The sequence below is a fragment of the Odontesthes bonariensis genome, chromosome 19 (assembly GCF_027942865.1).
Source record: "Odontesthes bonariensis isolate fOdoBon6 chromosome 19, fOdoBon6.hap1, whole genome shotgun sequence".
NCBI lineage: Eukaryota > Metazoa > Chordata > Actinopteri > Atheriniformes > Atherinopsidae > Odontesthes > Odontesthes bonariensis.
In genome coordinates, this window is record NC_134524.1 from 7,343,267 (window position 1) to 7,354,148 (window position 10,882).

The following is a 10,882-nucleotide window of genomic DNA, read 5'->3' on the forward strand; positions in this document are numbered from 1 at the left end:
TTATTTTCGTGGCCCCAGCCAACTAGCCGGACTACCTTCATCAACGCAAAAACGAGGCTGGAACTCGGCTCACAGGACGCAGCAGGGGGTAAGAAAATGTTCATAAATGATGTTGCTAATATGGGATGTCATACAGCTTCATGTCAAAAGAGGCGAACTATCCCTTTAACATTCTGTAAGATGGACCTTATCTGTTCTGTGTCAGTTGCTGTAGCTGAGGAGCTCTGCTTTGACCCTGCAGAGCACCACGGCCAGGCTTTATGTAAACATTGGAGGAAATGGTCCTGACCACAGGTGATTGAGGCTTTTTGCATGTGCTGTGAGGAAAAGATAAGTTAGCAGGGAACACAGTCGAATTAAACCCGACCAAGGAGCTGCTGCCTCCCGGTCATGAGCAAAACCTGGAAGGACCATGAGAAGCGTTGCGTGATATTGTAGACAACCATACAAAGTTAATACGTTCTCATTCTGATGCTTCCAGTTGCAAACAGCCTTGTGTGGTTTAATTTCCTCCTCTTGAGAATCATTCTCTGGTTCAAATATGGTGTCATCCGTGGGCAGGCACATTAGCATATTTACTGAGTGACTACACTTTGGGTCACACCACAAGCCATTACAACATTAAAAATTGTAGAAATCGGAGGAACACAGATGAGTTTTCATGGATTTAATGACCACTAACTGAGCCAGACTTAATCGAAAAGCAGTATCATCATGTGACATCAGCCCTAAATATAAATATAAACCTACATTTGGCTCCATTTAGACACTGTCAGTGTGACGCACTGTGAAATTAAGATTAAACAACGATGACACCACAGTTTCCCTTTATACATTATGCTGCTGTGTTTTTTAAGGTTGAATCTCTCAGAAAACATTTGACCTGAGCTCTAACTTTAGGGTCTTTAGGCTCAAACAGCTCAGCTGAAGCTCAGGATGTGAAAAGGGAGATGGGCAAATTTAAAGAGCTACAGTGTTTGGGAGCACATCTTAAATCTTAACTTTGTCTTAAATATGGCTTATGTGGATGGATCATAAGATCCAAAAATACCAGAATCTGAAAACGAACACTGTTGGTCATGCAACATAAAAAACAAGCAGCTATAATTCTGTTTTTTAGCCTCCATATTTTGTATTTGTTCAATCTGAACACTAAATTAATTAATTAATCTTTTGTTTCACTTGTACAACAAGAGACAATAAATGCATCAACATTTGGTCTCTCTTTATGATCACTCTGACCTAACTTCATACATTGGACAGAGATCAGATGATTCAGACTAAAATAGAAAGAACCTTTGGACTTTTTAGTGCAGAATTCCTCCTGAGAATAGAGACTTCAGCACCGCTTGTTCAAATCTTTACAGGACGAGGTTGATGTCGCTCACGGTGACTTGCTCCTGAACGCCATGGTCTGCTGGCTGAGTCGCAGCAAAGTTTTTGCAGAGATTTATTGACCTCCTGTCTGAGATTTGCTGCTTTCTAGAGGCACACAAGCAGCTCAAGGAGGTATCTGAACCGTCAGACCATGCATGGCTTCTCGTTTTGGAATTTCTTCCACGTCAAATTGAATGAGCTCAGTTCTGAAGTACAGGGTGAAAACACTCAGTGGGGTTACATGGCACTGAAAGGATCGGATTATTGGCTAAATTACAATAAGAATGAGTTATTAAGTGCATTTAGACACCTTAATCTGACTAAGAATTGGGTCGAATCGAGTTACTCGCGATCGGATTAAGACCCCGAGATAACTGGGTTGAAAGTCAAATTAAACCTGCTTGTAGACGCTGAAGCACGTGGTGAATTAGACTTTGCGTTCTGCGCATGCTCGAGATTTTTTCCCGGGGTCGTGACCCGGAAGTCAAAGGAGACGATATTCCTGTTGTTGTCGCCGTCAGAAAGAAACAAACAACGCGATGGAGAATGCTCCGTTGGGCATCGAGTTTGTGCAACAAGCAGCTCATCACAGACCAAATGTAGAGGGACGTAGCTTCATCTTGCTCTGCGTTCTCCATCTTTCTCCAATGCCTGAGTTTGTTGTTGTTGTTGTAGGTGGTGCAGAGGTCAACAGGAAGTGGCTCTATTAGCAACAGTTGTAAAGGTTACAGCGCCACCTATCATATCGGGGTATGACACGCTTTGTGCCAATGATTTGATTCATTCACCACCATATATCCAAGGAGAATTACCCTTGCTCAACTCATTCTTATTGTAATTTAGCCAATAATCCGATCCTTTTAGTGCCATGTAACCGCACTGACTAATATTGTCTCTTCCGACTTCCAGTTCCCAAAAAAATCTCAAACATGCGCAGAACGTAAAGTCTAATTCACCACGAGCTTCACCGTCTGCAAACACGTTTAATTTGACTTTCAACCGAGTTATCTCGGGGTCTTAATCCGATCGCGAGTAACTCGATTCGACCCAATTTCTTGTCAGATTATAGGGATAGTTCGCCTCTTTTGACATGAAGCTGTATGACATCCCATATTAGCAATATCATTTATGAACATTGACTTACCCCCTGCTGCGTCCTGTGAGCCGAGTTCCAGCTGAGTTTTGGGGTCCACGAAGGTAGTCTGGCTAGTTGGCTGGGGCTTGAAAAATAAAGCGTTTTGCTTCTCAAAAAAAATGTGCGTTCAAAAGAGTAATACATTTGCATCACAAAATCGTTTTTTATGAAAAAGTCAGACCTCACTTCGCTTGGCGCTATTTTTGCCTCCCTTGATATCAATGCGTCCAATGTAAAACTGTGCAGACCGAAGAGCAGACCGAGCACTCCCTAGCCACCTAGCGATAGCTGCACCTGTTACAGTGTTTGCTGCTCGGAAGCAGGGGAGTGCTCGGGCTGCTCTTCGGTCCATTTTACCATTAACATCGACATTTCATGCAAACCAAATGTAAAGATACTTCTGATAGATAATGTTTAAAAATGTAAAAAACGTTTAAAATGCTGTTATTTTATTAACTTACCAGTAATTGTTCTTGACGAGTAATTGAGGTTAAAGGGATAATCCGGAGTAAAATGCACTTTAGATCAATTTACGGGATGTTGGGAGTACATACGTTGAGTTGACATCAAAATCATGTCATTCGGATGTGTTTTGAGAATTTCGATTTGACCGTTTTTAGCCAAAAGTCGTTAGCCTGGAAGTGACGAGGGCATATCATGTCACCGCTACAAAACGCTATTTTTACACCTCTTCTACAGCTCCAAACAACATAACACTTACGTGGTAGTGAGTAGAGGGTCCCTAATGCCAAACCGAAGTGTCCCGAGGTCTTCATGTGGTCGGATAGAGAGTCCAGAATGAATTTTATCAAGCCAGTACCTGCTCTCAATCAGAGCCTCTTCCGTCAACAGGAGGCTACCTCACGCGAGACATCACATCACGTGACATTTCAAAATTTCAACCTGTTAGTAAGCTAGGCTTTGATGTTGCATACAACTTCATTTCACTTTCGAAAGAAATACTGGACTATGTTTGTAAAAAAAACAGCAACGAAATTGTGACTTTCCAGAGCGAGTTACTCCACACTTGGCAATCAACTACGGACTCACGTGACGTATAGAAGTCTATGGGAGTGTCGCCACTCTCTTTTTACACCACTCTGGTCTAGCGCACATGGCATGGATGGAATATTCCATTTTAACGCGAATAAGAGGGGGTGTGCACGTAATCTGTATTTCTTTGTAATTTATTGTGTTGTTTTTGTTTCCAATTTAAACATACAAAAACCACTATTTATGAACGCACTATCTGTGAATTACTGTCCAAAGGGCCCCAATTACCAGTGGTAGGCCTATGGGAAGTTTGCAGCTAGTCAGGGGCCCCTACAGTGGAGGGGCCCAAGGCAGTTGCCTAGCTATGCCTCTATGCAAAGACTGCTTCTGAATTGAGCGCACATGTCGGAGCACCCGAATACTCCCTGTCCACGCCCCTACATAAAAATATGCACATTATTTGCACAACTTACCTAGTACATTTCAAATTAAAAAAAAATCTTGAGTTTGTTAATTGCAAATGCAGATTAGCACCCCAAAAGGGAAATTTAAGTTTTAAGTTTTATCTAAACATTTCTGAGTTCCGTAATAAAAGTATTTTTTATCTGCCTGAAAACTTTGTCCTGTGTTTTATTATCATCATAAACATGATTAATTAAAGGAAAACTTACATTTTTAATTAAATAATCATGAAAATTCAAGTTTTCATTCAAATTTGCATATTGATGATGCATTCACTTAATAAATTATGATACATTGCTCTAGTAATGTAGATGGTAGAAGGTATCAAGTAGATGGTAGTAGTAAAAAGTATCGGTATCGGAAATACTGGCCCTGTATTTACTTAGTATTGGATTGATAGCAAATTTTGCAGTATCGCACAGCTCTAGTGAGAGCATGCATGGTTGTGTGTCTCTCTGTGGTCCTTCTATGGACTGGTCCACAGTGGTCCCCACATCTTGCCCAATAACAGCTTGAGATAGGCCCCCCCCCCACCCCCCACCCCCACCCCGCAACCCTGAATTAGATTGAGTGGGTATAGAAAATGGATTGATGGAAACATTTCCATTAATTACTCTGTGCTATTTTATGTAGGTCAATAATAGAATATATTTAAATAAACGAATGAATGGATAAAAATGACACTTTTCCTCCCACCACAGGTGGCGCTACAATAAAAACAACACCACACTTCCTGAGGATGAGGCCGTCTTTGCCTGCTCTCCTCAGCTTGCACTGAAGCAGCGGAAGGAACTTTGACCAGCGCTAGTTAGCAGCCGGCTAGCCGCTTTCTGTATTTTTTTTCTTGTTTTTTTGTGTTGGGGCATATGCATAGAGATGTGGTTTATTTATTTACTGAGCTGGCTTTCGTTGGTGGTCCAGATATCCTTCGTCACTCTAGCTATTGGTAAGTGTTTGATGGAAACCCCACAGGTGCTACAGCAGAGTGGCTAACGTTAGCTTGCTAATGCTAACGCAGTCAGCAGATAAAATGAATGTGGATCTGTTATATAAACGCTGGCTGTGTTAGCAGTAGCTCCAATACCGAAATGTGAACATTTCTCCCCTGGCACATGAGCATAAAAAGCACGTTAGCTCACTGAAACACTGATGGCTGCTAACCAGCTCATTCAGCCAACTCTCAAACACAAGCTAACGAAGACAAGATTAAAACTAAGTAACAAGTCAAAGCAGAACATTTTCCACAGTTTGTTATAGAATAGCCTCTTTTCTTAGTAGTTTTCTTGGGGTTTCTAAAGGTTATCAGGCTAGCGTGTAACTTTGTTCATCTCTTTAGCTCTTGTTATGTGGGGTTATGGATAGAAACCAGTCAACAAATGTATTAAATGTATCACCAGACTGCAGTTTAAAGTGGTTGGTTTGCCAGCTGATGGGAACCAGTGAGTCCAGCCTCCAGTTTCACTGCTTTAATGAATGTGTTTGTTTACTTCTGATGAGGCAGGAGTTTAAACTGAGGACTGGATGATTAATATGTGGTTCTGTTGAGAGCCACTGGTGGAATAAAACTGGAGGAAGAGCCTGTCCGTCCACGTTGACAGTTAGTTACCTGGCCACGTAAGAGTCAGGTGTGTCCGTCACGCCCCTTTATATTCTGTTTAGTTTGTTTTTATGTCCCTGCTGAGATCAGATCTGGCTGAGGGTGGAAATGCAGGACAAAGAAAGTCTTAAAGCTTCTGTACACTAACAGCTTTTAGTTCAAAGAAGAGAAAAAATTATATTTCTCATTGAAATGCTCAGTCAGATCAGAAGTATTGATTAGTTGTTCAGTCTTTACATTAAAAAACAACCTTTTTTTTAAATAATTTTGATCAGACTCTGTTGCTCTGATCAAAGCTTTCCTCGGACTCCACCGAGCAGCACTAATGACAGTGAATGGCACTTCTTTCCACCGTCCATATTTTTGAATTGATTGTGGCGAGCGTTGCGGCACCTCTGCTTCCTGAGCGCCACCTTTCAGTTCCTGGCGTACATGTTTTCATCACAGATCAATCAATCCCCCGTTTCTGGCTTTGTTTGGCTCTCCTTCCACATGGGCTCTGCAGCTGACTCGCATCGGTGCCTCAGATTTTCTCACATTATTTGACCTGCTCTTTTTCTTTTGCCTTTGGCTGTGTGTTAAATCTGACTGACGTGCGTCCTGTGTAGTTTTATTGTTCTTTAACTCAAAAACCCGCGTTTTGGTGGCGTTAAATACACCTAAACAAAGTTCTGTTCTGACTTCAACACTTGTTTTACCCACAAGTAAAAAAAAAAAAAAAAATGCTTCATATATTCTCAGATATATTCAATTCACTGCTCAAACAACCAATGACCTTTTCCTCACTTTCCCCTCATTTCATCCCCAAAAAAACGAGTTGATTTGTGGCAGTTAGGTGAAATAAATTCTCCAGCATCTGTTAGAAATTCATGTTGATGTCCAATAGAAATGACAAACAATTCTGTCAGAGTCCTAAACTCCAAATAAATGTTATTTATTACAACAAATTGGTACGTGAGAGTGTTCGTAAGCATGACTGAAGCCTTCATACACACCCAGTGTTACACAGACAGGAGTATATGGCCCCATGGAAGCACTGGATACATATATATATATATGTGTGTGTGTGTGTGCATTTAAAAAGATGTACATTGATTTTATATATATCAAAGTCTGTCCTTTTTCCTGTTTGGTTGCTTATCGCCTGTCATCTCCACCCAGCTGCTGGCCTCTACTACTTGGCCGAACTAATAGAAGAATACACAGTAGCCACCAGTCGAATAATAAAGTACATGATTCTGGTGAGTAAGTGGCTCTACGGTAATGCACTTGCTTTTGGTCATATGGTGACATGCGTGGTTAGGACCAGCGGGTCTCACTGCCTGTGAACGTCTCCAGTTCTCCACAGGTGTGCTGGCGTGTCTCTATGTTTTTGAGGGCTTCCCAGTGCTGATGGTGGGAGTGGGCCTCTTCACAAACTTGGTGTATTTCGGCCTCCTGCAGACCTTCCCCTACATCCTGCTGAGCTCCCCCAACTTCATCCTGTCTTGCGGTAACTAGGACGCAAAACTCTTTGGATTTTTAACAGCTTATTTGATCAAACCCAGCCGATTAATATCGGGATTTCTTTAAATGATCCGTCATCTTTTGTCTCCTTTGTCTCCACGCTGCAGTGTTGGTCGTGGTGAACCATTACATGGCCTTCCAGTACTTTGCACAGGAGTATTATCCCTTCTCAGAGGTAGCCTCACCTCAGATTTGTCATCTTTATTTATATATATATATATATATATATATACATATATGTGTATGTGTTGCTTTGTGAGAGGCAGAATATTTCTTCTGTTTCTTGTCAAAACTTGTTTCTTTTTCCCCCGACTGATCTCAGGTGCTGGCGTACTTCACCATTTGCCTGTGGGTGATTCCCTTCGGCTTCTTCGTGTCTCTGTCAGCGGGAGAAAATGTGCTTCCATCCACCATGCAGCAAGGAGGTGAGAGTCCCACACATCTGCTCTCTGTGACAGGCACTTCGGGCCTCTCGGCTCAGACAGAATCCAGACAGTCGGGACTCTTATTGTTTTATTGGATATCAGCTTTAAAGGGATAGTTCACCTCTTTTGACATGAAGCTGTATGACATCCCATATCAGCAACATCATTTATGAACATTTTCTTACCCCCTGCTGCGTCCTGTGAGCAGAGTTCCAGCCTCGTTTTGGTGTTGATGAAGGTAGTCCGGCTAGTTGGCTGGGGTTTAAAAAATAAAGCGTTTTGCTTCTCAAAACAATATGCGTTCAAAAGAGTAATACATTTGCATCAGAAAACCATTCTCCAGGAAAAAGTCAGACCTCACAATCGCTTGGCGCTATTTTCTCCACCTGTGTAAACCGTGCAGACCGAGCAGCAAACACCGTAACAGGCGCGGCTGTCGGCAGCAGGCAGTGATACGAAGGGAGAGAAAATAGTGCCAAGCGATTGTGAGGTCTGAGTTTTTCCTGGAGAACGATTCTGTGATGCAAATGTATTACTCTTTAGAACGCATATTGTTTTGAGAAGCAAAACGCTTTATTTTTTAAACCCCAGCCAACTAGCCGGACTACCTTCATCAACGCCAAAACGAGGCTGGAACTCTGCTCACAGGACGCAGCAGGGGGTAAGAAGATGTTCATAAATGATGTTGCTGATATGGGATGTCATACAGCTTCATGTCAAAAGAGTCAAACTATCCCTTTAAGCTAAGCACCTTCGATGTGAACGTCTAAGATCTGAGAAAGTACGTGTGTTCGTTGCAGAAGGATATCGTGTTCAGGAACTATTCATAGCCCGGCTAGCTCAGTCGGTAGAGCATGAGACTCTTAATCTCAGGGTCGTGGGTTCGAGCCCCACGTTGGGCGCTTACTTTTCAAAAGGCTTTGCATGTGTTTTCCTTCCTGATATCAGAGCTTTGTGGATTTAACTTCCTGAAAGATGTAATCGATGACGGTTTATTTGTTCTTCTTTTTTTTTTTTTTTTTAGATGATGTGGTATCTAATTATTTCACCAAGGGTAAACGGGGGAAGAGGTCCGGGATCCTGCTCGTGTTCTCTTTCCTGAAGGAGGCAGTGCTGCCCAGCAGACAGAAAATGTACTGAAGGAGCTCGGACTCGGGGTGCAGCCCCCGGGGGGGCCGGGGGTGTGTGAGTGTGTGTTTGTGTTGGAGATCAGGGGCGGCGGCAGGAAGGACGGTGCAAATCATTTGTGGACGGGACTTTAAAAACGAAGCGGCGGCCAAAAGAGGAGGACGTTCACACAAAACGGACGGACCAATGAGCAGAACGGAGCTTCCTGCTGGAGCCGACGAGTTCACACAGGCCATGTCCATCCTGACAGCCAACATCACCCACTAAGGACCTCGTTTTGAGGATCTTTGTCTGTAGCGCTTTCGTATTGTCACGTTGGGACTTTTTTTTTTGTTTGGTTTTCTTTTTTTAAGCTTTAGTATTAAAATATTTCTGAGCAGGGTTTGAAATTAACAACCATCAAACTGTACGTTTTGGCTTGGGCAGATAAATCATTATCAGAGTCCTTCTCGAAGAGGCATCCTCCTGTCATTTTGTACGTTATAATTCTCCCATTTTTATCTGATTAAACACACACGCAGCGGCTTTAAAACCAGGTAAGGAGGCAAAGTGGACCCTTAAAACTTCTTCTTCTGATGAGTGAGACGGATCAGAAGTACAATCCTTGAAAGGATGGCACAGATAGTGTTTTAGCTGCTACACCTCACCACACAAGCTCTTATTAGGTTCATTTAAATGAGAAAGGGCAGTCGGAAGCTGTAAGGAATGAAAAAGGCACTTTTTACACCTTCATCTACATTTGGCCACAAGAACAATTCAACATGGTGAGTTTGTTTGGATCCGCTTCCCCACTTTCACTGATCAGCAGCGCTGCAGTGTGGCGACCCGCCCGTCTTATTCTTGGACTGTTTCTAAGAATTCGTAGTGATAACAGACTTGATTTTTTGTTCCCTTTAGCGAACCCAACATCAAAGGCGAACGTAGAAACGTGAGAAAATCGAACCTGTGCAATGACTTTTTTTTTTTTAAAGAAAATTACCGGTGTTGGGGTCAGAAAACTTAAAAACTGCTCGATGTGGAAACGTTAAAAGGTGCCGAAATTCTTTTTACCGATTTCTGAGTTTGATTCACCATAGGCTGGTATGCACATAACTGTGAAATAAAAAGATTTTGATGATCTAAACTGCTGGTTAAATGGTTCTTTAAAGCATCTCCGGTTAAAGTAAAGGTCACTGCACCCAGACGCCAGAGAGTTATTGACCTTCACTGGTTGTGTGCGAGACGGTCTAACCGGATGGCGTTGTGTTAGCCTGGTCTCATGTGGTTTGGTCACAGAGGGAGCACCTGGTTCATGCCGGTGTGCACTCTGACCCCCATCGAGGTGTGAAGTGCTTCATGAAATAAAGAAAAAAGTCAAAAACCACAACGTGCACACGCACGCTGCAGCTGACAGGCCACAGCTCGCGTGCTGTTGACGAGCCCCCACCTGGATGCCGATTCCTTTCCCTGGGGGAGATCAGTGAAAGTGCAGGTCTGTGACAGGTGACCCAGTTCACTGAGGTTTTCTCACCTTTCACTCACCCATCGCGCTCGCCCTGCTTCTGCCGGCGCAGCATCTGGAGTTTGTGGCATTTTTGATTTTGTCACTTTGAGCAGAGCTTGTGGAACGGCTGCATGTTGTGTGGGGGGAGTTTTTCTTTTGATGCCTCTTCAGGGTAAAGGTAATCCAGATGTTTTATCAGACCGGAGTCTGGGGCTCTGAGGTCTGTTCTTCAAGACTCTCCTGAGCAGTTAATAGCTGCATTCCCACTGTAGGAACCTTCTGCAGTTCCTTTAACCTTTTCAGGAACGGGGCCGTTTTTTTCCCACATTCGCACATACAGGAACTAGGGACCACGGCCCTCAGTTCCTGGAACCATTTCAGCTCCTTCTCCTCAGCTGGGTCTGTTCTGGTTTCTATAGTAACACATCTGACGGAGGTGTTTGGTGGTTGGTAGCTCCGCCCCTTGTCATGTTGTCACGGCTGAAATGTTTCCTCCTACGACACGGACACAACTGGCGTCTGTTTAATAAGTTAAACCTCCACGTGGTCTCCTTTGTCTGCGGCGCTCTGCTCTCCTTCCTTCATGAAACCAAGAAGTATGGCCTGTGCTCCATCCTTCGTCTCCTGACTCTCTCTGTGAGCTCTTCCAGCCTCCATGTTAGACGCCCGATGTGATCGTCCATGATTAATATCACCGTCATGCAGACCATGAACACGGTGGCCTCCCCGCTCTCCATGTTAGCTTCTTTGTGGTGTTTTTTTCTTCTCTCCTTACT

General features: G+C 43.2%; 2 protein-coding genes and 1 non-coding gene across 3 annotated transcripts in view; 2 read left to right on the forward strand and 1 right to left on the reverse strand.

Annotated features, from left to right (window-relative positions):
- Positions 1-10,882, reverse strand: part of LOC142369519 (Fc receptor-like protein 5) — a 366,062-nt gene that overhangs the window by 278,916 nt on the left and 76,264 nt on the right. The gene's annotated exons all lie outside the window — the stretch shown is intronic.
- tex261 (testis expressed 261) lies at positions 4,740-9,746 on the forward strand. Its single transcript, XM_075451245.1, has 6 exons — positions 4,740-4,913; positions 6,726-6,805; positions 6,903-7,056; positions 7,178-7,245; positions 7,393-7,495; positions 8,520-9,746. The coding sequence occupies exons 1-6, from the start codon at positions 4,844-4,846 to the stop codon at positions 8,633-8,635; spliced, it is 591 nt and encodes a 196-aa protein (XP_075307360.1). The 5' UTR covers positions 4,740-4,843; the 3' UTR covers positions 8,636-9,746.
- Positions 8,325-8,397, forward strand: trnak-cuu (transfer RNA lysine (anticodon CUU)). Its single transcript has one exon. It is a non-coding gene; the product is annotated as a tRNA-Lys (tRNA).

What these genes read in the sequence shown, in the direction of transcription:
- tex261 (XM_075451245.1), top strand. Translation starts at nt 4,844, where the DNA reads ATGTGGTTTATTTATTTACTGAGCTGGCTTTCGTTGGTGGTCCAGATA. An exon ending in CTTCGTCACTCTAGCTATTG is followed by an intron (nt 4,914 to 6,725) that starts GTAAGTGTTTGA and finishes ATCTCCACCCAG; the next exon opens with CTGCTGGCCTCTACTACTTG. An exon ending in TAATAAAGTACATGATTCTG is followed by an intron (nt 6,806 to 6,902) that starts GTGAGTAAGTGG and finishes GAACGTCTCCAG; the next exon opens with TTCTCCACAGGTGTGCTGGC.